The sequence below is a fragment of the Giraffa tippelskirchi genome, chromosome 12 (genome assembly GCF_054371585.1).
Source record: "Giraffa tippelskirchi isolate mGirTip1 chromosome 12, T2T-mGirTip1v1.2.pri, whole genome shotgun sequence".
Taxonomy (NCBI): domain Eukaryota; kingdom Metazoa; phylum Chordata; class Mammalia; order Artiodactyla; family Giraffidae; genus Giraffa; species Giraffa tippelskirchi.
This window is the reverse complement of record NC_137286.1, coordinates 44,522,635-44,550,466: the sequence shown is the minus strand read 5'-3', so window position 1 is coordinate 44,550,466 and position 27,832 is coordinate 44,522,635. Positions and strand designations below refer to the sequence as shown.

Below are 27,832 nucleotides of genomic sequence, written 5' to 3'. Positions count from 1 at the left end.
CCAGGGGACAGGGGAACTCCTGTCCTTGCTGCCCTTCAGGCTCAGAGCTGAGTTCCCTTTTTGGAAGGGACTTCCTTTTGTCTCCGAGAGTGTGGAGTTGAGATGGAGGGGGGTGCTCTCGGGGCACAGTCAGTCCTGCTCACTGTGGGGTGGCACTGTGTTTAGGATCATCCCACTGTATCTGATCTACCGGCCTGCCAACAACATCCCCTATGCCACCCTGGAGGAGGACCTGGGCCAGCCCCTAGAGTCCTACTGCTCCCGGGACGGGGGCTGTGCTGCGGCTCCTGCAGCACCTAGCAGCTCTGAGGCAGTGTGGAAATGCCAGACCTTTCAGCACTGGCTCTATCTGTGGACGAACGGCAGCTTCCTTGTCACAGACTTGGCAGGTATGAGGGTGTGAGGTGGGTGTGTGCATGCACAGGAGAGCATGCGGAGGGCAGGGCACTGGTGTGCAGCACACTTCCGCATGTGTTCTTCTCTGCTTTCACAGTAACCTTGTAAAGTGCACTGGACAGAAACCACTTTGTGTGCAACCCTAGTACATACCAGACCCTCATGGAGCCTAGTCTCTAACTGCAATTATGTTTAAAGGAGTATACTTCAGGCTCCACTTAAACAAGATATTATTTCAAAGACCATTTCGTGGGATCTAATTCAAGCCACATGACCACATTTTCAAAATCACCTTCTTCCCTGCAGCTCTGCTCTGAACTTTCTTACTCTCCAGCTTCCTAAACTCTCTTCTACCCTTGCACACAGAGCTTTATTGTCTCCTCCTTATCTGTTCCCCCTCCGTCTTTGGTGAGTGTGAAAGTGAAAGTCACTCAGTCGCGTCTGACTCTTTGCCAAAATACTGGTGTGGGTAGCCTTTCCCTTCTCCAGGGGATCTTCCCAACCCAGGGATCAAACCCAGGTCTCCCACATTGCAGGCGGATTCTTTACCAACTGAGCAGTCTTTGGTAGTTTATTATTAATATTATGTAAACAAACTTAGTCTCTCATGCTTCTCTTTAGTCTGTTTCTATTTCTCCCATTATTCATATTCTTCCCAGAAAAGGGAGGCCAGCAAGTGTGAATTCTCCTTCCTTCTTTGACCTCTCCTCTCCAGGCCTACATTCTTTAACCAGACCTGGCAGGAGAAAGGAAAAGATAGAGCTCTGTCTATACACATTGAGGGATGCTGGGGATGTCACACATTATTGCATTTTATCCCTGATGTAAATAAGTGAGAAAACCAAGGCCAGAGATAGAAAACTGACTTTAAGTGTGCTTAGCATTGGCGGTAAGCTGTACAATAAATATTTATATATAACTCTAGATGTTGAAGGGTGAGCTAATAACACATTAAACTGTTATCATTCACTCCATTTGTTAACTCATAAATTTTTCCTTCCCTTCTTCTTTCCTTCATTTTTTCCATCTAACATTACTAAGTATTGAGAAGATAAAAAGGTGAATTAGGAATAGCCATTGTCCTCAAGAATTTATGATAAATATACCAATTTCTACAATTGGATAATAACATAATATAGTAGAAGGACTTGGGAATCAAAGAAAATCAAGCCTTAAAAAAAAGAAAAGAAAAAGAAATTCAAGCCCAGTCCTCTTCATTTTCTATCTGGGTCTCTGTTTTACAGAGAAGAAAAGAAGCTCAGACAGATTACATCTTTTATCCCTCTGAGCTTCCATTTCCTTTCCCTCTCTAGGAATGATAGTATCCTCCCTGCCTCTCTCTCAGACTTATTATGAAGATTCCATGAGACTGTATTGGGGAATGCCCTCTGCAAACCAGAGTTCTGTGCAAGTGAGGGATCATGAGTATTATCATGCAAAATGGAATGTGAAAAATGCTGAAAGAGAAAAGACAAAGAAATGAATATTTATTGCATAACTGCTGTGCTTCAGACACTAAGTTAGGGTCCAACACATACCGCAATCGTCTTAATTCCCCTACAAGATGGGCAGCATGATCGCTGGGTTTACCGTCGAGGATTAGAGATAGGAAGTGACTGGCCAAGCACACACGGCTCTAAAGCGACAGAGCCGAAATGGATGTCCAGATTTGCCTGGTTTCAAGCCCACATCTGTGCCACTCTCTCATCTACTGGCACTCAGGCCTGTTAGTGAGAGCTTGGTTCCTGGAGGAAGGCAGCTGGACAGAGTGCAAACAGGGAAGGGTGGTCACAGGCCTGATGTGCTATGTTAAGGTGCTGGGGTAGCCTGGCCAGGGTGGGATGTGTTTCCTCCATCACCGTTTGCCCAACTCTGTCCTTCACGCCTGTCTTATCTGGCTGCTTGGAGTGCTTGCTTGCTGCCTTGATGAGTATGTGGAAGCTGGTCTTATCCATGCTATACTTCTGCCAGCCCAGTCCTGTTATACCTTTCCATTTCTATCTCTCTCTCTCTGTTCAGATGGGCTAATCTGTTAAGGAGGAGGAGAAAGTTTTAGCTCAAAGCCAGAGAACTGCCCACTTTTGGATGACCTAATCTCACCCAGTAGAGACAGAATAGCTTAGCTGGAAGACTTGTGGGTCTAGGAATGATACTTTAATTCACAGTGGTCGTTGCACACAGACCGTGCCCAGTTACTAAATGAATGAATGACTGACTTTGCTGAAGTCACTTAATTTCCTCACCTGTGAAAATGGGACTATTATTACTACTCATAATACAAATATACCCACACTGTCCCTGAGACAGGCCGGGTGATGCCCAGTGAGAGGGCGCCCGAAGATGTGCCTAGAACCTGGCTTGTTCCCGTCTAAGATGTTAACGCATCTTGGAGACCTGGAGGCCCTAGAACTGCCCCAGGCTACCACCAGCTCCCAATACTCTCTGTCTTTCTCTTTTCAGGGGTTAACTGGAAAATGACCGATGTGCAGATTGCTACCAAACTGCGAGGGTGAGTGCTTCTTGGGGACAGAATGCCCTCTGAGAGGCTGCTTGGGGTGTAAAATGTCAAAGTTCTTCTGGTTCTCCATCCCCGAGGTGCTGGACTTTATGACCCAATAGCCTCAGTTGTGCCCAAGGCCATGTCCTGATGTCTCAGGGACCTCTGCTCCCCACCTGCTGCGGCCCTGACCCCAGTTCTCGACCAGCAGCTCTTGCCACACACACAGGACCACCTGGCGTTCTGGGGTTGCAGTGAACCCACTCCTCTGCTTTCTCACAGAGAAACTGTTTGGAGGTTTATTGGGGCAGATAAACAGGGCCTGTGAGTGGAGTGGGGACCTGGAGTCTGCACTAATTTATGTTGATAAAGCAGAGCCTCCTCACACCAAGTGACATCCCATGTGATGAGTTCCGTGGGCCAGGGCCAAATGAGGCCTCAGATTAAAAGTGAGGTTTTGGGTGCTGTAAGTTGAGGTGGCCCTAGGTGGACTCCCCAGCACCCCGAGGTAAGGTAAGAGGTACTTTGGGCATGACACCATGCCATGGCCACCCCACAGTCTGCCCCTGGGGACTGTCTCTCTGGGTGGGACCCCACTCAGCTCTTATGTCCTGCCATAGGTACCAAGGCCTCAAGGAGAGCTGTTTCCCCGCCCTGCTGGACCAGTTCGCCTCCTCCCACCAGTGCAACACCTTCTGTGAGATGCTGGGGCTAAAACCTCTCAAGGGCCCTGAGGCTACCCACCCCCAAGCCAAGGCCAAAGGCTCCAAGAGTCCATCTGCCGGCAGGAAGGGCCCCCAGCTGAGTCCTCAGCCCCAGAAGAAAGGCCCCCCGAGTCCCCAGGGCACCCGGAAGAGTGCCTTGGGCTCCAAAGCCACCCCTCAGGCTTCAGAGGCGGTTGCCATCCAGTTATTGGGACAGCCTCCCATCCAAGAGGGGGGCTCCAAGGCCCAGGGCATGCGGTAGCCCCCGCAGGAGGCTTGGGGCCTCCACCCAGCAGCAGACCAACAAGGAAGCAGCTCAAACTGCCGGAGATGTTCCCAGTACAGAACCAACTGGAGCAGGTGCGCCCCAGGAGGCTCCACCCAGGGCCTTTCCAAGCAGCCGCTCCTCACTCAGCTCCTCATCAGACACTGGGCGTGTGGCACCCAGCCCCATGGCCTCTCCTGGTGCCATTGTCACCAGGGCTCCCAGGCCCCACCTCCATGTGCCTGGCAGCCTGGCCGTCCTTGAAGTTTACAATGGCCACTGCTGGGGCCTCCCTGAGTCCTCTGCATGATCTGCAGCCAATGTCCTGCCCAGACCCTGCCATTAATGTTGTGCTCTGGGGCACATGGGGCAGCAGCTCCCTTCTCCCTTCACTTGGCTCTGATCTCTCCCTGCCCTCAGGGCTCCAGACTTCCTCTGCTCTGTCTGGCCTGGTGACTCTCAGGGTCTTTCCTTTCAGCCATTTTGCCTCATTTATCCCAGCTTATCTTGCCACTAACCTGTCCCTGAGCCCGAATGGGGCTCAGGGCCCTTCCAGGGACAGTCCCCTCCTTGTGCAGTGGTCTTTGGTGATGCGTGTTCATGCTCAGCCTTTCCCTGTTGCTCAGGCACTCACTCCCCTGCCTCCCCTGCCCCCTTGCTCCCCATCCCCCATCCCTGGCTTTGAGCCCGATTGCAGCCTGTGCCTACATTTCACTGACTATCCCCCTACCCAAGGGCTTCCTAGCTGACCCCCACCCTACCCACCACCCCTCGGGAAGGAGCACACCCTCTAGCCTCTCAGCCCCCACCCACAGTACACCTGTCCCCTCCTCCCAGGCCCTCTGCCATGAGGTGGGGGTTGCATCAGCAGCTGTGGCCACAGGGAAGGCGTCGACTTTGCGAGACCTCGTGCTCCTTACTGAAAGGAGAGGGGGTCACAGTGAATTCCACACTGCCCTCTTGACCAGGGACAGAGGGCTGGACTCTTCTCCAGAGGGAGTGCACGTGGGAGTTCTGGGAAGAATGCAGCCCATCCCTGTGTGGGGTGGACAAGTGTCTCTGAGAATTAGGACCCCTGCCTCCAACCTTTAGCTCTTGATCCTGGGGCTCCAGCTCTGGGCCTCAGTACAGGCTCCTGAGGAGTTGTTGTACTCAGCCCAGCACCCTGGGTCCTTCCTGAGAGCCCTTCTTGAGGCCTGGGATGGGAGGAGTCTAGAGCTAGCCCAGTCCCCTTGGAATGCAATAAAGGCAGCCACTGTGCATCCAGCTCACCTCATCCAGTGTGGTTGTAGGTACGGGGTCAGGGTCCCCTTTCCCCAGGCAGGGTTTCTGAGGACATCCTCCAGTCCCTGGACCCACTGAAAAGATAGAGCCGTGGTTTGGCTCCTGGATTGACAGTCTCAGCCTTCCATGGCCACAGCCAGACAGTCTGTGCTTCTTGTACCGCTGGGAAGATGACTTGGGTCCCTCAGCATGAGGGTGCTTAGGCCTTTGGAACTGCTTCTTCATTTGGAAGAGGAATGCAAAGAAAGGAACTCAGGAAAGAAGAATAGAGCTGGGGAGATGCCCAGTGTCTCCGACTGCCTCCACTGCAGCAAGACCAGCTGAAGGGATGACCTGTGCCATCGTCCTCTCAGCTACTCACGGACTGTCTCCAGCTTTCCCAGCTGCAGAGGTTTCTCAGCCCCAGCCCCACCCCACTGCCCAGGCCTTTCCTTGCCCCATATTTTCCCCCTCCACTAGACATTTATGACTTCTCTACCTCCTCTTGTGCTCAGGTGACTCTCCCCACTTTCTCCTCTTGCCCCAGTGTGCCCCCCATTCTCCCAGCCTGCATATCCAGACTGCCTTGGTGAACTGAGAGCTGAATATTGTTGATTTGTTTGTTCACCCACCCATTCATTCAGACATACTGAGCAGGCTTCCTTTATGCCAGACCCTGAGCTGACCACCAGTGGGAGGCAGAGATGTATGAGGTGGTCTCAAAAGAGACACTGGCCATTATGTTTCTCAGGTTTTGAGTAACAGAAATGGACTTGGACCAGCCTAAACAAGGAGCAGGGGCTCATGGGAATGGTGTGGGGTAGTTCACAGGATCTAGAAGGGCAGGAGCCATAGTGGCTCTGGAGCTTGCCTCCCAGGAGCTGCTGCTGTTGGCTCCAGTGGGTCTTCTTCCACTCAAGATTCAAATTCCTGTCCCAAAGCTCAGGGCAGTGTGGAGTAGGGGAGAGGCAGTTTTCCAAAGAATGGGGATTCTCACTGGAAGAATGGTGGAGGGTAAGAAGGGCTTGGTAGGCAATCACTGGAGAAACCCTGACACATAAAAACACACCCTTCTTCCCATATGATGTATTACGACTCTCACATGTGACCAAAAGCAAATCACTTTCTGCTTGGGGAGACCATTTAAGGTCATAGCCAATGACCAAGTCCAGGGTAGTGACCAGGGCTGCCATTCTCTGAAGTCCAGTGTCACAAATTATACTCTTCCTTCTTTTATCATAATCTCATCTTGAAATTCTGCAACCTGTGGAAGGAATATAACCCAGCAAGAAGAGAGGTGTGAGTAAAGGCTACAGCCCACTTCCATAACTGGTCATGAGAACTAGTATTATGACTAGGGATTTTTTTGCCTGTTGGAGTGACCCAAATCTTCAGTCCCAAAGTCCATTTCCTTAGTGGTCCTGCATGTGTGGCAAACATTAGCCGCTGGATATGGAGAACCAGGAAGCACTTTAGGAAACACCCCACGTCCATCTGTACCCTGCCCCCTTTTAAGTAGCCGAGATCTTATTTTCCCTCGATAGGGTTAATCATCCTAGCTACTCCTACACATAGTCTTTATGTATACTCCTATTCTAGATACACTCCTATCCTAGCTTTGTGTTGCTCAGAGGTACAAAAAACCTGAGACAGCCAGATGCCTAGGCCTTTAATTTAATTCACTTGAATCATTACTATGAATTTTTGAAGATGTTTCCTTGGGGACTAAAACCTCTACACCAGTCGAATCCTAAACCTCAGGTATGAGAAGAGCTTTGAGATGTAGTAATAACACGCCCTTCTTCACATTTCAACCTGTAGGAGAAACAGCACCATGAACTGGTTGCCAGTTTGGAGCTATGCTCCATCTTGCAGGCCTTACCCAGTTTCGCAAGGTATTATTTTCAGCTGGTGCCACATCTGAGCTTTCAGCAAACTATTTTACTGTATTTTCAAGCTAACCGCTTCTAGACTTTGGGGATCTTGACAAGATGAGCAGATGCCATAGGCATCAACCCATCACTTTGCTATGAAGTGCCTTCTCTGGTTGAAGATTTAGAACATTTAATAATCCTGTGGATTTTGATGGGAGAGGCTTCACAGGTCAGGAGAGCAAACCAAATCCAGAAGGACCCATAATGGTCAAGACGGGTTCCCACCTCATTAAAGCCATAGTGTAGGTGTAGACAGATGAGTTCAGCCATAGGTCAGGAGGAGGCATCGTGGGAGAGAGTGAGTGAGCCACACACACACCCCCGCCCCCCACCGGGTTTGCCTATGCCTTGAGAACCCTATCCTGTCGGGTCTGCCTAGTGATGGTGGCCGCACCTGACTGTGGCTGGGTGGGTCTGACAGCCCCTTTTCCTGAAGGCCAGCATGGCCACCTAGTATGCCGTAGCTAAGCCCTAGACTGCCCCAGAGCCTAGTGACAAGTCAGAGGGCTGTGTCTCAACAGGCTAATAGTTACTTGTTGGCCAGAGTATCTCTTGGTTCCACACTCTGGGTTCTCTTGCCACATTTTCAAATCAAGACTTTCCAAAAGTTGCACATAGCACTCTGCTCTGCCGAGGCTCCATGTAGCTCCCCAGTATGCCACAGATAAATCCCTCAAGCACCCTGGGTCTGCCACAGGTGGCCTGGTGGCAGAATCATTTGTGCTAATGGCTTGTCCTGCTCGAGAGCCTTCACTCGCTCTGGGCCCAGCCCAAAGCTGGCAGTCTTCTGGGTCAGTCAGTAAGTGGGCTGGAGCAAGAAGATGCCCCCACCTGACATTTTTGCCTGAAATTGGGCCTTAGTGGTAAGGAATTCACAATGTGGGAATTTGTTCTACATTAACGAACTATTCTGACCTCAATGGATCACTTGATTCCAAGGAACTTTATCAGGGGAAAAGCTTGCATTTCTACAGCCTTTATCTCCCACCTCTGACTCATACATATGTCTTAACAAAGCATCTAGGGAAACGACTGATCTCCAGGCCCTATCAACATGATGGAACATTGCAGTGCTGAGATCAAGGTCCCTGTGAGGCAGTCTGTGGCACGGAGCTGTACAGCTAAGATATTACATATCTTTAAGCAGGACAGCAATGGAGTCCTGTGGCCCTGCCATCTAAAGATGGATTGCTTCTGATGTTCTTTGCTCATCAAAATGGAGGGGAAAAAATGATTTCGCTAGATCAAAGGGTTCATACCAAATGTCAAGAGGTGGGTGAATTTCCTTTAGCAAGAAGACCATTTCTGGGAGAGCACCTGCCATCGGAGTCACCACATTTTAAAGTTTACAACAAGCCAAAGACCTCCTGGTGTTTTGCATTGGCCAAACTGGGCTGTGGTAGGAGTCATTATGACCTCACCCGCCAATCTGATAGTAACACTGGTATCTATAGTTCCTGCACAAAAATGGTATCGCTTTTACCATTTCGGTAGTGAGGGGGTATTCTGATGGCTTGTGTTCATCCTATCCCACTGTAGTCACTCATGCTTACCCTATCCTACTGTAGTCACTCTTATCCCACTCATCAGGGCCATTGTGGGGGTTATACATATTTCAGAGTATATCCATTTCAACTATACGCTCAAAATAACTAACCCTTCATTGGCTTTGAGTTTCCACCGAGTCTACTATGGCACAAAATTTAGTCTATTAAATATCTCCTTGGATGGGCAGACCACATGCTTTTCTGTTGTCCCCAGACATTGGACTCAGCTTGAAGCCAGCTGCAAGGAAGGTTCACAATATGCAAAATAAGGCTTTTCTTCAAAGATATTTGACTTCCTCTCCATTGAAAGTCTGGAAATTAAGTGGGAGATTTTGACTCTACCTTGGCAGTTTGAGACAGGCCTCTTTGCCCGACCAGAAGTCTTTAGTTATGGTCATAACTGGGTGATATCTTAGGCACTGTCTGGTCTTTTTCATTCCTGGGACCCCATGATCAATTAACCATAGCTAGGGGTCTGGTTTCTATGCCCATGTCCATTATGCTGACTCCTTTACTGTGTTCCTTCTATTTATCTATCTCTGCTGCTGAGATCAGGGAGTTCATTTCCGCAGGACCTCTTCCAACCAGCATTCCAGGCCCAGAGAGGAAAGCCAGCAGAGCCTCCCTCGCCAATTTCTCACAACAGAGTGAGACCATCTTGCGGGTCCTGTCAGAGAACAGTGAGAGCGTAGTTGGACTGGATGCTTGCCAAGGACCCAATAAAGCCCTCTTGTTTCCTGAAATCTGTGAGTTCCTGCCTTTCTTGGCTTTTTGGTCTTTTGTTACAATTTAGCATGGGTCAGCATATCCACCCTACATGGTAAGAACTGTGGCTGTTTGAGCTTCTCCAGAATCTCTGGTGAGTGAGAACACATCAATAAACAAAATCTGAATCAACAAATTATGTTGTACTATCTTGGTCCAACAGCCTTAAAGTTTCCATAAGTTTCCCCTATATTTTTTGACAAGGTATATTAGCTAGCTTATAGGGCTTTCCTGGTGATTCAGTGGTAAAGAACCTGCCTGCAGTGCAGGAGAAGCAGGAGAAGTGGGTTCAATCCCTGGATCGGGAAGATTACCTGGAGGAGGCCATGGCAACCCACTCCAGTATTCTTGCCAGGAGAATCCCATGGACAGAGGAGCCTAGTGGGCTACAGTCGCAAAGAGTATGACACCACTGAAGCAACTAAGGATGCACATTAGCTAGCTCATACAGTTTCTTCTGAGAGTAACTTTTCTATTTCCTGATCTGATTCTGCTTCTTGTCCCTTGGATTATGTTGAAAGTGGGTTCTGGTTACTGGTGGATCAACAGTGTTGCATGGGCAGAGTCTGGGTCCCAATTTTGTACCTTGATGTTGTCAGTACCCATGAGCTGTTCACACTCAGGGAGGCTATCTCATTCTTTAAATTTACAAGGAAATGGAATCTGCACACTAAAAACCCACCTTATTCATTTTTTTTTTTTTTTAATGAGAAATGTAACCATCAGAAGACTGGACACTTGTCTACCTGAAAAGTGGATTTGCTTGTTCTGAAAGGAGAACTTCAAGGGAAGCCAAATTATCAGAAGGTTGTTTGAGCTGAGAGCAAGTCAGACAGACCTCAATTTAAATCCAGCTCTAGTAGTCATCTGAACTTAAGCTTGTGGCTTCACCCCTCTGAACCGACATGCACGTGACTGACTAGAGGTATGGTTGGAGTTAGCTCTGGGTAGGAGTGTTAAGAAAATTCAGCCGAGTAAATCTGAAGATCCAGTTGGCCTTTTTCATGAATTGGGCAGCATCTCATCTGACAAGTAGAAAGAAGCTCTGAGGAACTGTACAAAGTGGCAGGGTTTCTTTTTTTTTAAAGATTTATTTATGTATCTATTTATTTTAGGCTAAGCTGAGTCTTCATTGCTTTGTGTGATCTTTCTCTAGTTGCAGTGAGCGGGGACTACTCTTCGTTATGGTGCACAGACTTCTCATTGCAGTGGTTTTTCTTGTTGCAGAGCACAGGCTCTAGGGGCTCAGTAATTGTGGCTTCTGGGCTCTAGAGCACAGGTTCAGTAGTTGTGGCGCACTGGCTTAGTTGCCTCACAGCATATGGGATCTTGGTTGGAGAAGGCAATGGCACCCCACTCCAGTACTCTTGGACCAGGGATCAAACTGGCTTCCTTTGCATTGCAAGGCAGATTCTTAATCAGTAGACCATGAGGGAAGCCCCAAAGTGGAAGGTTTTTAAAGGCAGAAAGTAGGTGGGACAATAAAGTCAGAGGAAAGAAAGGATTATTTCAGCCATGGTCACCTTCCTTTGGGAGGAAAGGGGACTCTGTCATGTAAGTGACCTCACTGTGCTGACCAGGTAATTCCATATTGACTGGTTAAAGGTCGCATTCCTGGGAGTGGCTGACTCTATAGTAGAGTCTTGGTTTGCTGTCCTAGGGATGATTGACTCCATTGTGGGTCTGATATGTCTTTTTTTTTTTTTTTTTTAAAAAAAGGAGACATCCTCTACTGAGGGCTTCCCATGTGGCTCAGTGGTAAAGAATCCACCTGCTGATGCAGGAGACCTCGGTTTAATCCCTGGGTTGGGAAGATCCCCTGGAGAAGGCAATGGCAACCCACTCCAGTATTCTTTCCTGGGAAATCCCATGGACAGAGGAGCCTGGTGGGCTACAGTCCATGGGGTCTCAAAGAGTTGGACACGATTTAGTGACTAAACAACAATAACCCCTACTGACACTAGAGGTCCTGGAACCCCTGAGGAACTGTCCTCTGACCTCAGAACTAGTGTGGTTCAGAGATGGCTCTTTCCTATTATTTCCAAAGGGCAGCAGCTACCACCTACTCAGCCTCGGGGATATACCCCACATGAAGATGAAAGACCATCACCCTGGGACTTGCAGCACATGCCTACATGGTAGAGTAACAACAGGACATGATTATACGGATACTTGGGCTGGGGTAAGGTCTAGTCGGCTGCTCTGGCTGCTGGCTTTTTAATTATTTGAATGGTACACCCAGACCCCGTATGGGACACATCCCTTTGGTTTCAACCAGCTGACATTTCTGACCAAATTAAACACCTTTGTTTCACTAAACTGCTTTGGGTCCACCAAACCCCCTTGAGAATTCTCACTACAGCCAAGTGGTAGACAAATCCAGGGTCCTCTCTAACACCCCCTGATCACCTGTGGGGAAACAATTCTGCTTGGTCATGGGTTGAGCTAATCCACAGTAGCCTGGGGTGAGGGGTGCCAATAAAACCAGCCAGCAGTGGGTACCTCTGGCACCCTGCTCAGATCCCTTTGCTGTGGGAATCACCTCCTGCTACCATTCCATGAGTCAAATGGAAGCCACTCAACCTGGGATGTGATGCTCCCTCCCAAACCCTTTCCCAGTTCTTAGCCCCTGACTGATGGGCCTGGTCCTGCCTCAGGGTGGACTAACCTAGAGATGTCCCAGAGTTTCACGGCAAGATCAGACTCTAGCCAAGACCACACCCTCCTTTCTTCCCCCTGTCTTATTTTGCATCCTGTACTCTGTCCCCCACCACCACACACAGACTCACAAGTAAATCACTGCAACAAGAATCCCCATCTCAGGCTAAGGAATCTGCTTAAGATGCATCAGGTGTCCTGCGGTGTAGACTCAGTCACTGGCGGAGAAATTTTCATTAGGGCTCTTGTTTTCTAACAGAATAAAAATGTATATTCCTGGAGCAGTTGGTGTCAAGTTATTCAAGTTATGTGGCTGAGTGCCCAGTAAACCAGCCTCTGCAGAATGTGTACTGGGTCTCTCTAATACTTCAGGAAGTTGTTTAGAGACACAGTATCCCTGACTTTGGGCCTCCCTGGTGGCTCAGTGGTAAAGAATCTGCTTCCAAGCAGGAGACCCGGGTTCAATCCCTGGGTTGGGAAGATCCCCTGGAAAAGGAAATGGCAACTCACTCCAGTATTCTTGCCTCAGAAATCCCGTAGACAGAGGTGCCTGGCGGGCAAGAGTTCATGGCACCGTAAAGAGTTGGACACGACTGAGCAACTGAACAACAAGCAACAATCCCTGACTTCATGGAGTCTGATCAGAGAATACAACTCACAGTCATTTGGTCAAAGTGTGAGCCCAGAGTCCATCCTGCCTATCGAGTTGCAGGTGAGGTAGAAACACATGGTGGATGCCTCAAACAACAGGTCAGGCCTGCCTGATACAGATATGTGGCAGAGTGGCCTGTGGTTCTACCCCAGGCTGCTCAATTTCTCAATAGTGGCCCCATTTATGGTGCTGGGTCCTCCATCATACCTTCCATGGAGGACAGATGGGAGGAAATGGTGACCAGTACCTACCTCATGGGGTTATCTTGAGGGTTAACTGAGACAGTGAAGTGAAAGCTCTTAGCACCATCTGGCACAGGCCAATCTCAGTTGGTACCATTGTTGTCATCATCTCCTGGAATTTCGGGATCCATCTCAGGGCCCACTCACATGCTGCTGTTCTTCTCCAAGCTGGGAGACCCTGGTATTTCTCCCTTCCTTCAGGGTGGGGTGGCTAACATCCCTACCCTACCCCTGAAAACTGTCTTTCCAACTCTCATCCTGTGTCCTGTGGGAAATAGCCAGCACTGCCTCCTGACCCACAACTGGTCAGTGCTTAGCTCCTGGGGTGGGTCAGGTTCTCCACAAACCGCTGTAGTCACAGACCTGAAGGGCATTGGACAAAATCTTCGGGAGAATGACTCTTGCTTTTAAGGCACAGTGCAATGGAAAGGATTTCAAAGTGAGTCGTAATGTAGACTTGGCAAGTCCACACAGGAAGAACAGTCAGTGCTAGTCAGAGGAAAGTCAGTGGAGGCTGTGCCTTGTGGTCTATGGCACGAGTGATATTATTGCTGGAATTCCACCTGGGTGGAGGGAAGCAAGATACAGGACCTGGAGAGTTTCAGTGTCTGGATGTGACACTCAGAGATGCCCATTTTTGTTCTTCCTAACAACTGTAGTTAACTGAGATGCCCCATCTGTCAGCATCTTCCTCATGACTCTGCTGGCCTGCGGTAGATTCATTTTATGAGATCTTCCTAGGAGGCCTACAGTCCTCTTCATGGAAACTTCTGTACAAATAGCTGGCTTTGCTGTAAAGCCCCATGGGTGCCACATCAGGGTACTCCTCTGACAGAGGGAGAAGATGGAATGATCACGGGATGATCTTTGCCTGTACGATTAATCAGCTTATCAATTGTCACTCAGTGTCACGCTCTGGACCAACAAGGCTATGGAGGTCCAAATTAATGCCCCCCTCGCTCCATGGCTGGCAGAAAATGATGTGCCTCCCAAAAGAGAATGTAAGCTCTGGTATAAAACCAAAGCCAGAGGTAGCATCCCCAGGTCCAACAGAATAATCTGAATTAACACCCGCCTTGGTGGAACACTTTAATCCAGTTCAAACTGAAAAAAGGAACATCCCAACCTCACATATGAAAAGCTAATATGAGATGGAAACACAAGAGGGATAGAAGATGAAACAACAACAGCAACAGGGTCTTCCCTGGTGGTTCAGTGGATAAGAATCCGCCTGCTAATGCAGGGGACACAGGTTCAGTCCCAGGTCCAGGAAGATCCCACAAGCCATGGGGCAACTGAGCCCATGCGTCACAGCTACTGAGCCTGTGCTCCACAACAAGAGAAACCACCACAACGAGAAACCGGCACACTGCAACAAAGAGGAGACCCCACTCTCCACAACTAGAGAAAAGCCCGCGCAGCAACAAAGACCCAGCGTAGCCAAAAATAAATACATAATTTTTAAAAAGTCACTGTATATATATAAAACAACAGCAACAAGGGAAATATGCATCACAAAGTAGCAGTCAGTTAAATACTGGGTTGGCCAAGAAATTCATGCGGACTTTTTATAAGATCTTATGGAAAGACCAAGGTGTGCTTACTTTACTGGCCCTTTACTGTTGCTGAGAGAGATGGGCCCCAGACCCATTCTTTCACCTTGTAGTGGATAATGGCCATTTCTGCCCATCTGTTCCCAATGACTTGAAGGGGTCAAGGGGTGGACTCTGTTAGGAGATGCTGGGATAGTCGTGGCAAGTAAGTTGGGGGAAAGGAACTTTGGCCTTTCGGATGTTTGGAGTATTTCCTTCCCCTGTGAACACCCAGATGTGTGTAGATGTGCTGAAAGGGCACTCCACCCTCAGTCTCGGTAGAGTCCCCTTCTAGGAAAAGTGGATAAGAGTTACAAGTAGAGGGTATCAACGTCTAAGATATTTCTTCAGTTTGGGTATTTTGCTGTGTCATAGGAATTCATACACACTTTCTAATTTAGAATATTCCTACTAGGACTATAGGAACCCCAGTTTTCAATCCCCTAAATGAGAAAAGAAACATCACATTCAATGTCCCTTCTGCTAACTTCCCAGAGAGAGAGAGAGAGAGAAGCAGGTTTAGGAAAGAGGAATGACATGGTTCTGCTTATGAACTTAGCTAAGGAAAAGCCTCTGGTTTTTAGCCACCGTTTGGACACATGAATCAATGTGATGAAAGAGACTTCATCGGTGAAGACCCAAGAAATGTGGGCAAAACAGGGAGAAGAACATAAGGGGGTTGTTGTACCCCTTCTGAAGACGTCTGCATACAGTTCTGAATGTCTCACCCCTTATAAAAATATCCTCTGCATTATATCAGAGCCTGGAGAGGAGAAGGGATTCTCTACTACTTTGACCAAAAAACCCTCTGAAATAGGAGTGGCCCCAGAGAACTGAAGCCAGAAACAGGGAAGGGCTTGCCTCTGATGAAGGAGACAGGGATGGGAGAGATGGAGCAGCCTCATTATTATAAATCTTTCCAAGTGCTTCCATTTTGTTTTGGTTGGAAGAAAGAGCCTCTTGATGAAAGTGAAAGAGGAGAGTGAAAAAGTTGGATTAAAACTCAACATTCAGAAAACTAAGATCATGGCATCCGGTCCCACCACTTCATGGCAAATAGATGGGGAAATAATGGAAACAGTGAGACTTTATTTTGGGGGGCTCCAAAATCACTGCAGATGGTGACTGCAGCTATGAGATTAAAAGATGTTTGCTCCTTGGAAGAAAAGCTATGACCAACCTAGACAGCATATTAAAAAGCAGAGACATTATTACTTTGCCGACAAAGGTCCGTCTAGTCAAAGCAATGGTTTTTCCAGTAGGTCATGAATGGATGTAAGAGTTGGACTATAAAGAAAGCTGAGCGCCGAAGAATTGATGCTTTTGAACTGTGACGTTGGAGAAGACTCTTGAGAGTCCCTTGGACTGCAAGGAGATCCAACTAGTCCATCCTAAAGGAGATCAGTCCTGAATATTCATTGGAAGGACTGAAGCTGAAGCTCTGATACTTTGGCCACCTGATGTGAAGAACTGACTCATTGGAAAAGACCCTGATGCTGGGAAAGATTGAAGGCAGGAGAAGGGGACAACAGAGGATGAGGTGGTTGGATGGCATCACTGACTCGATGGACATGAGTTTGAGTAAGCTCCTGGAGTTGATGATGGACAGGGAGGCCTGGCATGCTGCAGTCTATGGGGTTGCAAAGAGTCAGACACGACTGAGCGACTGAACTGAACTGAACTGCTATATATACATATATATTCACACATATATATGCGTGCGTGTGTGCTCAGTCACTTCAGTAGTGTCCAATTCTTTGTGACCCCTTGGACTGTAGCCCACCAGGCTCCTCTGTCCATGGGATTTTCCAGACAAGAATAATGGAGTGGGTTGCCATGCCCTCCTCCAGGAGATCTTCCTGTCCCAGGGATCAAACCTGCATCTCTTATGCCTCTTGCATTGGCAAGCTGGTTCTTTACCACTAGAAATATATATTCCTTGCTGCCCCCTTGCCTTGGATGCAGAACCCCAGCCCTGCTCAGTCGCTGGCCTCACTCTACCTCCCCAGTGAGATCATCTTCTCAGGAAGCAGGCCATAGAGGGTCAAGTGACATGCAGAGATCACACAGCTGGATGGGTGCAGCCGGGACCCAAAAGGTCCTCCAGCTCTTGTTCTTTCCCTGGGGACTCATCTCAACCCACCCAGCCTCTCAGCTGCCCTGCCCAGGGCTCTCAGCCAAGTTCTACCTGGAAAGAGAATCGGGTTTCAGCGGGGCCAGGGTCACTGTTAGCTGCCCCTCGTTCAAATAGGAGCAGGGGAGCAACACAGGGTCTCCTGGCTTGGAGGAGGAGAGCAGTGTGTCCAAACAGCTCTGAGATGGGACCTGCAGCAGCAACGACACCCGTCAGCTCAATGGTGCCAGCCTGTCTGCCAAACAGCTCACCCGCATTAACTCATTTAATCCTCGTCAATATTTGTTTATGAGAAAGGCACTCTTACCCACTCCCACTGTTTTACAAATGAGGAAACAAGCTAACTTGCAAAGCCAGGACTGAATCTAGTTCTTTGGGCTCTAAGCTCATGGTTTGTTACATATAGGAGCCGGTTGCCAGTTCCTTCAGGGGATCTTCCCGACCCAGGGATTGAACCAGGGTCTCCTGCATTGCAGGAGGTCCAGGGAAGCCCCATTTCAAGAGGCACAGCCTATTAAGTCCTTGTTGGAAAGATCAGGCCACACAGAGATGTCAAAGTTCTAGGGCACAGTGTAGGGAATGTTTCGAAACAAGTTTGGTTACTCCTAGATGTGTCATGTCTCCTGGCTTCTCTCTGGGCAGCAAGAGAAACCAAGCAAGGAGGGGAGGGGAGAAGAGGGAGGAGGATGTGGGGAGGGGGGAGGCGAGGGGAGGGACGGAGAGGTTAGAAGGGGCAGAGGCAGAGAAGAAGGTACAGTCCAGTCTGCCCTTTGCTGCGGCTTGATGAGCCCCATCCCCCCACCCCACAGGGCAGCTGCAAGCCCATCCCTGTGGAGGCTGCCCAGGGTGCCAAGTGTTCTGCTCAGGATAAACCAGAAGCATGATCAAGGCAGCACATGAGCCCCCAGCAGAGTGAGCAGGGCACAGTGTGGGTCTCCACCCAAAAGAACAAATTGCAAAAAAAAGCTGGTAGAGTAGGAGCCTCTTTTGTAAAATGAGTAACATGAAAGAGTATCCACTTACGAAAAAAGTCTGGAGAAAAATTCCACAAGCTCAGTGGTGGTCATCTCTGGAAGGCTCATATTAGAGGGACTTTCAACTTTCTGTGTTCTGTGTGTTTTTATAATGTTTAAATGTTCAATGATGCATGTGTAACTTTGGTAATCAAAGTGACCAAAAAAAGGTTGTTAAGAGAAGAGGTACCCCCGCGCTTCATCCATCCTGGTCCCCAGATTTCCAAAACAACCAGACTGTGCTGGTAATTCCCTCTCTGTGTTACCAGGAAGTATTTATGCATCACAAAGGATTCTGTCACGAGTGTGTGTGATTAATTATTAAAGAGGTGTTGTCAGTCCTGTCAGATAAGTTTAATATTTAGCTCCAGGATTGAAACATTAAAGGGTTTGTCCATTGACTTTGCAGGCTGTTGCTTAGGTGTCAGTTAAAAAGCAGTGAAACAAAGAGGCAAACTGTGTGATTTTGTTTTGTTTTCAAGACCTCTTAGACCTGAAACACTTTTATTGTTTGTGGTACTACATTGCTTTCCTTATCTTCAAGCTCAGGAAAATAGGTTGCTGTTATAATTACTGATGCAGTGAGAAAAAGGAGACTGGGAAAAATACAGAATGAAAGATAAAATACATGATCCAGAAAACTGAGAAATCCTGATGACAGATGGAAAAGGAGGCCCCAGAAGGGGACATGGGAGAGTGATAGTAATAAAGGTGGGCTTCCTGGAAGAGGTGGGCCTGTTTGGGAGAAGTAAAGAGTGGAGAGGAGGGCATTATAGATGAGGAAGGCAGATTTAGTCAGGCAGGAGCTCCAAGGGCCAGGTCCAGAATGGGGCCCACTTGCCCCATTTCCTCTTTTCCCTGAGAGAGGGTAGAGTCCATGCCCCGGCAGCGGCCCAGGGCTCTGGAGTTGGTGCTGGACAGAGCAAGGTGGGAGGCCCAGCCTCCTTCAACTCTGGACTCTGCCCAGGGATTTCCAGTGAAATGAGAACACCGGCCAAAGCCCAGGCAGGTTGGGTCCAGCCCATCCCCGTGGAAACACACACTTCCGTCTGTCCCCCAGAGGGACTTGTTGACCACAAATATGTGAGTAGGGAGCGGAGCTTGCCCCCCTCCATGCAGCTGTGTGTCTGTGTGTGCACGTATGCGTGGGTGGCTGGGCTTTCCCAGGCTCGGCCTGTGTGTGTACTTCCCTGCATGTCCCTGGGGCTCCTGTGTGCACCTGTGTGTGGCCCTGTGTGCTTGCCCCCGGGTATGTGAGATTAGTCAGGCTGGCGTTGGGACAGGGTAGGGTACTACCCAAAAGGGAGAAAAAAAGAGGGGGCAGGAGTGGAGAGAGATAGGGTGTTAGTTAGGGCTCTTATTTATAGGTGAGTTTAGGCCTACAAACTGAACTTCAGCACCCCCTAAAAAAAAAAGAAAGAAAAAAAAAAGGATTATATTGGCTCTTGTAATTGAAAAGTCCAGGGGGGAGTACTGATTTCAGATACAGTTGGATTCAGGGACTAGAATGATGTCTTCAGGATATTTCTGTCTTTCAGAGATGGGAGCACATGATACAATGAAAATATCACATAATAGCAATGAAAATATCACTTGATAGCAATGGTTTTAACCTGTTGTAGGGAGTGATGAAAGCTAGGGCCCATCATGCCTCTATATCAGATACATACACATGCTCTACAGAATTGCTCCCTTTCCTTCTCTGTGAAGTGGGTGGAACTTGCCCAGTTTCTGCCTGACTTCCCAGACTTACAAGGAGTTGCCCCTCACAGGTTCAAGAGAGCAGGAAGGGGCCCTTCCTCTGTCCCTGGGGACCCTGACATAATGAGGGTTGAGCTCTGGGATGGGAGAGGCTGTGCCAGGTCTTGCCTGGCCTCCCCTTTCATCTCTGGGCCCTGACTTTGTCTTTCAGCTGCAAGGTCTGGCGCATGGAGGACAACACACCAAGCGGAAGAGAGTCCATCTCTCTAGCCTCAGTGGCCAACGGTTTGGACAACAGGGGGGCTGAGCTGTTGGAAAGTCTGGTCTGTCCCCTCCCCCATCTTGGTTTGCCCCCCACCCCCACCTGGTGGGAGGGTCCTTTGTTCACCATCTTCCTCCCACCCCTATCTCCTCCTCACCTCTTTGCTTGAACACTTGGGAACTGCCCCTCCCCAACTGCTCCCACCAGGGTTTTGACCCCTCTCCCCCCCCCCCCCGCCACCACCTGCACAAAGCAGTCTCCTTCATCACTCAGGAAACATCTGTGCACACCCACCACGAGCCAGCATCACCTGTCCTTGTCGGAAAGGTCAGGGAATGGCTCCACCAGGAAGTGACATTTGAGCTGTGATCTAAAACATTAGGAGAAGCCTCACGAAGAGGGCGTGGGGGAATCTCTGGGGAAGCCCCAGCCTCTGAGGAACCAGCAATCTTGTCCTGGCTCTGGAATGGCCAGGCTGAGGCCCACCACCTAGTACTTTGGAGCCTAGCGTGACTCCTCTTCCTTCCCAACCTCCTGTTGAAAGTGAAAGTGTTAATCACTCAGTCTTGTCTGACTTTGTGACCCCATGGACTGTAGCCTGCCAGGTTCCTCTGTCCATAGAATTCGCCAAGCAATAGTGGAGTGGGTAGCTATGCCCTTCTCCAGGGGATCTTCCCGACTCAGGGATCGAACCCTGGTCTCTTGCATTGCAGGGAAATTCTTGATTGTCTGAGCCTACCTTCTGTCACCAAGTCCAAGCTCGCTCTGCTTGCCGCACACAGGCCAATGAATCCGAGAGACAAAGGGTTGAGGCAAGGGAAAGACTTTATTCAGGGAGCTGAGAAGATGGTGAGCTAGCGCCTCAAAATAACCATCTTACCGGGATCTGGTTGCCAGGTTCTTTTATAGATCAGAGATGTAGGGAGGTGAGGAAGCCAAGAAAAAAGCCATTAATCTTGCAAACATTTCCTAGAATGGCAAGCCTCAGGCAGGGGATGTGTTAATTTCTTCCTTCCTGCCATCTACAGGTGAACAGGGTCCTGAACAAAGGCACTTTAGTTTAACAGTCAAGCAGAGGGGCAGGGTCCCCTGAGGCGGGCCATTGTATATGATTATAATTAAAAAAGCAACAAAAAGCAAGTCAAAGAAATAGTTCCATCAAAGGGTCAGAATTGGCTTCTTCTCTGCAACACCGACCCCCCCCAATCCCCCACCCTCCAACAGAGACCATGAGCTCCCTGAGGGCAGAATGAGTCTAGCACTGTACACAGTAGGTACTCAGGGCACTTTGGAATTTACTTAAGTTCCCTCTGGTTGTTCCCTGTGCCTAGCCCCCATCCCAGCCCACCTCTGAGGTGCCCATGGGCACACTGGTGGCAGCCTGGGTCTCTCCGCACTCCAGGTTCTCCTCCATAGTTCTCCCTTGAGGCGGGAGGCACACTCTACTCCTTCTCTGGTGGCTTTAGGAGGAAGGCCGAGACCCTGGCAGCAACTCAAGCCCTTTGGAAGTTGGGGACAGCTGGAGCAAGGCTGGCCTGGAGCCCTCCTCGGGATGGTAGGTGGTCTCTAGGAGGGCCATGGGCTGGCTGGCTTGGGGAGGAGGCCCCTGTGGGGAGGAGAGGTGGGGAATCTGGCCCCCTGATGGGGAGCGGGCTCCTTGAACCTTTGTTGAAGGAAGGAGTAAACGTGTTTTAGAAACAAGTGAGTTCTGCTGGCCTCTGCCTCAGAGGTGAGCCAGGCCAGAGTTTCCCAACCTGCTTTGAAGCAGGTTCCCATTGGGAACCTCAAGTTATACTGGGAGGCTGCTCTGGTTGAAGCTGGATGGGGGCCCTGAACCAACCTGGCCCCCTGTCAACTCCCCAGCTGCCTTCTACCCCATTTGGTCTCTGGGGCACCTCAGGGAATCCTGAGGCTTAGTTTGCACCCCCCGAGACTAGGCCAGGCCCCTTGTTTCACATGGGGAGGCTGAAGCCCAGAGAGGGAGAGAAACAGGCCTAGGTCACACAGGCAGCAAATGGAATCTAGGGCTCCACCTACTGACACCCAGGCCTACTGCGAGGTCCTCATTGGCCAGATCCTGAGCTGATGAGAACATGATGCCAAAAACACAGCCTCTGTGCACTGGTCCCAAATCAAATCTCAGAGACCGAGTTCTGAGTGAAGCAGAAAAGAGTAGCTTGATTGCTTTGCCAGCCAAAGGGGGACGACACAGCAGGCTCATGCCCTCAAAACTGTGTGTCTCCACCCAGGTGGATTTGGTGAGGAGTTTTATAGTGATGGTTCAAGGGTGGGGTGCTGACAAGATTAGAGTGTGTGCAGGGCCTGCATGCAAGTCTCTGGTGATCTCTTGATGAACTTCTCTGGTTTCTTTAATCTGGCCTCAGGTGGTCTTTGCTGGAATGAAGAATGCTGACATTTTCCATTTGTTGGGTTTTAGTTCAGTAAAAAGCTCAAAAATATATTTACAAGTGTTCCTTGAGGCTGAACCAGGACCTAACCCAAGGCTGCATCATTGTTTCTTGGCTGCTCCTCCCTTGTCTCTGCCTCCACTCCCTTCCCCTGATTATCAACTACTCGAATCTGCCCTTTGGGACTCAAGGAAGGTCATGGATGCTGGAAGGTTTCTGGGCCCAGGAGCCCCATAGAGTACTGCAGTTTTCAAGCGTGGAACGGGGGCAGAGTCTGTCTGTCTGCCTTGGGGTGAGACTGAAGAAAAATGCCTCACTTAGGAGGTGGGGAGATAGTGAAGGACAGGGAAGCCTGGCATACTGCAGTCCACGGGGTTGCAAAGAGTCGAACATGACTGAGCAACTGAACAGCAATGGGAGGTGGGAGATGGGGACAGCAAGAGGAGAGTTTTCTTTAAAAAGTGGTGACTGAATGAGTGTGAGTGAGCATCTCCTATATGCTCAGGCTGGGAGACCTCAGAGGCTATTCAGGTCCCCAGGGACCTATTCATTCTTTCCTCTGGGGACAGTCAAGTGACCAAGTGACCAGACAAGAACTGGCATTTGCACCAGGTGCAGAAGGCAATGGGGGTGCCAGATGGCTGCCAGTGGGCTGTTGACACCTCCCTCTTTCTGGGAGGAGCTGTTACTCAGAGGATAAATTTCCACAGGTTTAAGTGCAGAGCTGGGTGCCTCCGAAGGCTCCTCCTTGCTCCTCAGATAGGTGGAAATGGGACAGGGCAGGGGAGGCAGCCATCGTGGTTGGTGCATTTCTATATGTGGGTGATGTCCTTCCTTATTGTCTCAGTTCATTCTTTCCCAAGCCCTGGAGCCTGGAGCATCGCTGTGGTAGTTAGTGGTGCTACTCCAGGCCGAGGAACAGCTGGTATGGACAGACAGAGGCCGGAAGCAGTGAAGGGCTGAGTCATGTCCAACTCTTTGCAACTCCACAGAATGGAGCACACCAGGCTTTCCTGTCCTTCACCATCTCCTGGAGTTTGCGCAAACTCATGTCCGTTGAGTCGGTGATGCCATCCAACCATCTCATCCTCTGTTGTCCCCTTCTCCTCCTGCCTTCAATCTTTCCCAGCATCAGGGTCTTTTCCAATGAGTCACTCTTCACATCAGGTGGCCAAAGTAATGGAGCTTCAGTTTTAGCATCAGTCTTTCCAATGAATATTCAGGAGTGATTTCCTTTAGGATTGACTGGTTTGATCTCCTTGCAGTCTAAGTGACTCTCAAGAGCCTTTTCCAGCACCACAATTCGAAAGCATCAATTCTTCATTGCTCAACCTTCATTATGGTCCAACTGTCACATCCATCCATACATGACTATTGGAAAAAAACCATAGCTTTGGCTACATGGACCTTTGTCGGCAAAGTGATGTCTTTGCTTTTTAATACGCTATCTAGGTTTGTCATAGCTTCTCTTTCAGGGAGCAAGCATCTTTCAATTCATGGCTGCAGTCAAGTCATTCTTTAGTTCCCTCTGGGCTAGGGTTGACCTTTGGCCCTGTGGGATGTCAAGGCCAGTGTTGCCATTTTACTGGGGATGAAGCTGAGTGGCTTCTGCCTGGAAGTGTTGAGGATCCCCCTAGGTGTGGGAGTCTGGTGGGGGAGCCCCTCTTAGACCGTGCTGGTCTCTTCCCCAGGAGAAGGAGGCTGCAACCAGCCCTGAGAGTGAGACACTTCTGCAGGGAGCACGCACAGCTGTTCCGATGGATCTGCATAGGCCTGCTCTGTACTGGTGAGCTCTGGGCCCAGCCCCTTCCAGGGAGACAGTCACTCCTGCCTAGCCCCCTGCCCCCACCACCCAGGTTTCAGCCACCTCCAACCCAGCTATCCATGTCTCAGGGCAGGGTCATTCACTTACCCATCAACTTGACAAATGTTTTGAGCACCAACTCAGGGCCAGCTCTTGTTCCAGAAGCTGGGATATATGAATTAAGCCAGACCAGAACTTATTCTCAAGGTAACTCTCTGATCAGTAAGGGAGAGGGGAACATATATTTCCACATAATTCAGAGGGCCATCTGGGAGCACCAGGGAAGGATCGTGGGGGTGGTTGGGGGGTCTTCCAGGAGGAGGTAACATTCTGGTCTCACAGGGTGAACAGCAATTATCCAGGTAAAAGGGGAAGGAAGAGGAGTGAGGAGGTAGAGGGACACATGAGCAAAGGCAGCATGTGGGCAGGCAGCTGATAAAGAGCCGAGTGGCTAGAGGGTAAAGTTCTAGACCAGGAGTGCCAGAGGAGGAGGCTGGAGGGATGAGAAGGGGCCAGATATTGGGAAGAGGGGTTGGAGAGATTTGGATTTTACTCCCAAGGCCAGAGAGAGCCATCGAAGGATTTAAACAGGGAAGTGGCAAGCTTGGATTCACATTGTGGAAACCCAGAGGAGGCAGGCAGGAAAGACGGGAAAAGGAGACAGTTGAGAGCCACTATACACGTGGGAGAAGACGAACGGGTGGAGGATGGAGGGGGTGGATCTGAGAAATCCTCAGGAAGCCACACCAGTCAGACCTGGGAGCTGATCACCGTGCGGGACAAAGGGGGGCCCTGGAATCCAGGATGCCTCAGGGTTCTGCTTGGGCCATGGGGTGGGTGATGCTGCTCACTAGAGCCAGGGACCACAGGTGGAGGAGGGGGTCTCAGCCGGGAGGGGAATGGTGAGTTGTTTTGGACAATGTGTGGAGGGAACTGCTGCCAGGCCCTCCAGGAGGAGAAGAGACTTCCCAGGGGTGCTTGGAGAATGAATTGAGAAGTGGCTCATGGGTGGAAACGTGAAGACCAGTCACACAGAAGGAGGTAGAGAAGACGAGGGGCCCTGAGACAGCCTGAGAAGGCATGCAGGTGGGGGCAGCAAGCACAAGACCAGGAGCAAAGGGTCGTCAGAGGGAGGGAAAGATGGCTAGCATCTCTGCAGTGAGACCAGCAGGACAAGGATGGAGTAGTGCCCATGGACTTTAGGACAAGGAGATCATGGTGACTTAGGGCAGAGGTGCAATAGCTGGATTGGAGAACAGGAGGAGAGGCAGTGTAGACAATAAGTCTACACAGCTCTTCTGAGAAATTTTTTTATGAGAACTGGGTGGGAATACAAATTTATTTATTTATTCATTTTTGTCTGTGATAGGTTTTCATTGCTGCGCACAGGCTTTCTCTAGTTGCGGTGAGTGGGGGCTACTCTTCATTGCTGTGCAGGAGCTTCTCATTGCGGTGGCTTCTTTTCTTGTGAAGCACAGGCTTGAGGCATGTGGACTTCAGTAGTTGTGGCCCAGGGGCTCATTAGTTGTGGCTCAAGGGCCCTGGGGCGAAGGTTCGGTGCACGGTAGTTTCGGTGCACAGAATTAGTTGCTCCATGGCATGTGGAATCTTCCCAGATCATTGGCAGGCAGATTCTTATCCACTGTGCCACCAGGGAAGCCCCTGGGCAGGAATATTAATAGAAGGGTATGGCGGTTTCAAGGAAGAGGATGTGTTTGTGAAGGGAGACACTTTGACCAGCTTTCTGAAATGAGGCAGGGAGTTTGGGGAAAGGGTAGAAGCGAGGTGGCAGAGATGACCAGTGGAGCAAGGTCCCCTGGGCACAGGGAAGCAGGGTTCCAGGGCCCAGGCAAGGGCATGTCTTCACGGCGGCAGGCTTGCCTCGGCTTGGAAGGCAGAAAATAAAAAGGGGAGGTGGTGTGGTTGCCCAGACCTTCGTGGGGGCTACACAGGGGAGAGAACAGGGAGACATGACAGCAGTGGCGCCAGTCTTTGTGATTAAATCAAAGTGGGGTCCCCTGCTGAGATGGGGCTGGTTCGTGGCCCTGGCAGCTCCCTCCTATGGATGTCGGGTGCGGTGAAGTCTTCCTGTGGCAGAAGCTGAGCAGGGCCTTCTGGTTCCCCTTGTGTCCACCTTCACTCAGACCCAGATTTGTTTCTCTTGAAGAAATGACTGAATTCCATCTAGCAGGTTGTAGAAATGACCCTCCCCGTCCTACTTCCCCGTCTGTCTTGGCTGTCAGGAGCTCCCTTCCTTTCTCCATGTTTGGGTGATTTTGATTTCCTCAAGCTCTCTGCTCTCTTTATTGTATCATGTCTTCTGTAATGAGGCTTGTCACGGGCTTCCCGAAGCAGGCACGGTACAAGCTCATGTTCTCAGCACCTGCTTTGATTCTGAGCAGTGGCCTCCTCGCCTTAGGTGGGCTTTCTCCACACATGCCAAGATAACATTGGCGGCTGACTGACATGGAGGGCCTCAGTGTCCCCGGTCTCAGAAGAGTGTGCCTCTTGCCTGTATTTCTGGAGGTCTATGATGGGCATACCTCGGGTAATGTGCTCCTCCCTGGGTTCTCCACCTGTGAAGAGGGTCAGGCTCTGCTGGACCACATGGGCTAAGAGTGTGTGCTGCTGCTGCTGCTAAGTCACTTCAGTCGTGTCCGACTCTGTGCGACCCCATAGACGGCAGCCTACCAGGCTCCGCCATCCCTGGGATTCTCCAGGCAAGAATACTGGAGTGGGTTGCCATTTCCTTCTCCAGTGCATGAAAGGGAAAAGTGAAAGTGAAGTCGCTCAATCGTGTCTGACTCTTAGCGACCACATGGACTGTAGCCTACCAGGCTCCTCCATCCATGGGATTTTCCAGGCAAGAGTACTGGAGTGGGGTGCCATTGCCTTCTCCCTAAGAGTGTGTAGAGGCGCCCAAAAGGAACAAAGTCCTGTCACCAGAGTTTACAGGGATCTTAGAAGGATGAAAATACTTCTTAAGACTCTTTTCTGCCCTGTCCTGCCTGGAGGACCTGTCTACACAGCCCCATCTCCTACACGCTGTGCCAGTCCCTGCTGGCCGCAGACAGACCTGGATTGGTATCCCAGCCCGATTTCCTCTCTGCATGAATCAGTTTGCTTCTCATCTCTGGATGGGGATCACACAGTACCGACCTAGGGCTTGGTTGTGAGGAATAATCCTGGCAGTGCTTTAGAGTGCCAAGCTTGGCGCCTCTCTCCCGCCAGCTCCCCCTCCTCTGACCTCCCACAGCCCTGTGCCTGCATCTCTGCCTGGCCCCGCAGAGCCTCACCTGTGTGCTTCTAACTGACACCCATACAGGTGTCCCCCTCTTTCTGTGTGAGAGAAAGGTAACTTCATTTTCCATAACTCGACTTATTTTCTATTTCAATTTCCTTGTTCCAAGTGAGCGTTAAGAACTGAATTATCTGTCAGTTTGAAATATCCTTTATCCCTTTCCGCAGGAGTCCCCAGTGGGTACTTGGGTATGTGCTGAGTTGCTCAGTCATGTCCAACTCTTTGCAACTCCATGGACTGTAGCCTGCAGGGCTCCTCTGTCCATGGGATTCTCCAGGCAAGAATATTGGAGTGGGTTGCCATTTCCTCCTCCAGGGGATCTTCCTGACCCAGGGATCAAACCCATGTCTCCTGCGTCTCCTGCACTGGCAGGTAGATTCTTTACCACTGGGCCATCTGGGGGTGCTTATCCACTGTCAGTTTTCAAGTATCCGCTAGCCTGTCCATTTCCCCAACTGGTCCTTGGTTCTCTGCCGCTGCAGGTAGCCATGGAGACCCTCCCAGGAAGTGAGCCTTCCTTTCTGAGCCTCTCATAGAGATCACTTCTGTGCCTGCTTCCATGCCTGCTGTGGTGTGCACACCCTCAGAAGCCTTCTCTGGCGTTGCTCATCCATACCCCCATGGCATTCCTCTCTGTGAAATGTTGCTGCCTCCCTCGGGCAGGGCTCTTTTACTTGCAGTGCCACAAACACAC

The 27,832-nt window shown here is 50.0% G+C and overlaps 2 protein-coding genes across 8 annotated transcripts in view; both read left to right on the top strand.

The window, feature by feature from the left end:
• The window catches only part of ALPK3 (alpha kinase 3), a 58,661-nt gene extending 53,533 nt beyond the window's left edge, over positions 1–5,128 (top strand). For all 5 annotated transcript variants that reach the window (XM_081546923.1, XM_081546921.1, XM_081546922.1 and 2 more), the window contains 3 exons: positions 166–389; positions 2,857–2,905; positions 3,514–5,128. In XM_081546923.1, the coding sequence (XP_081403049.1) occupies positions 166–389; positions 2,857–2,905; positions 3,514–3,859 (619 nt within the window). In that variant the 3' untranslated portion in view covers positions 3,860–5,128. The remainder of the gene's footprint in view (positions 1–165; positions 390–2,856; positions 2,906–3,513) is intronic.
• A 4,033-nt stretch (positions 5,129–9,161) lies between these two features.
• SLC28A1 (solute carrier family 28 member 1) overlaps positions 9,162–27,832 on the top strand; it is a 65,399-nt gene continuing 46,728 nt past the window's right edge. Inside the window, exons 1-7 of one of the 3 annotated variants that reach the window (XM_081546932.1) lie at positions 9,162–9,352; positions 11,419–11,553; positions 12,559–12,741; positions 19,575–19,686; positions 20,339–20,474; positions 21,092–21,180; positions 23,725–23,819. In XM_081546932.1, the coding sequence (XP_081403058.1) occupies positions 20,412–20,474; positions 21,092–21,180; positions 23,725–23,819 (247 nt within the window). In that variant the 5' untranslated portion in view covers positions 9,162–9,352; positions 11,419–11,553; positions 12,559–12,741; positions 19,575–19,686; positions 20,339–20,411. Of the gene's footprint in view, positions 9,353–11,418; positions 11,554–12,558; positions 12,742–19,574; positions 19,687–20,338; positions 20,475–21,091; positions 21,181–23,724; positions 23,820–24,660; positions 24,879–27,832 lie in introns of those variants that run through there. The other 2 variants (XM_081546931.1, XM_081546933.1) reach the window with 2 other exon arrangements.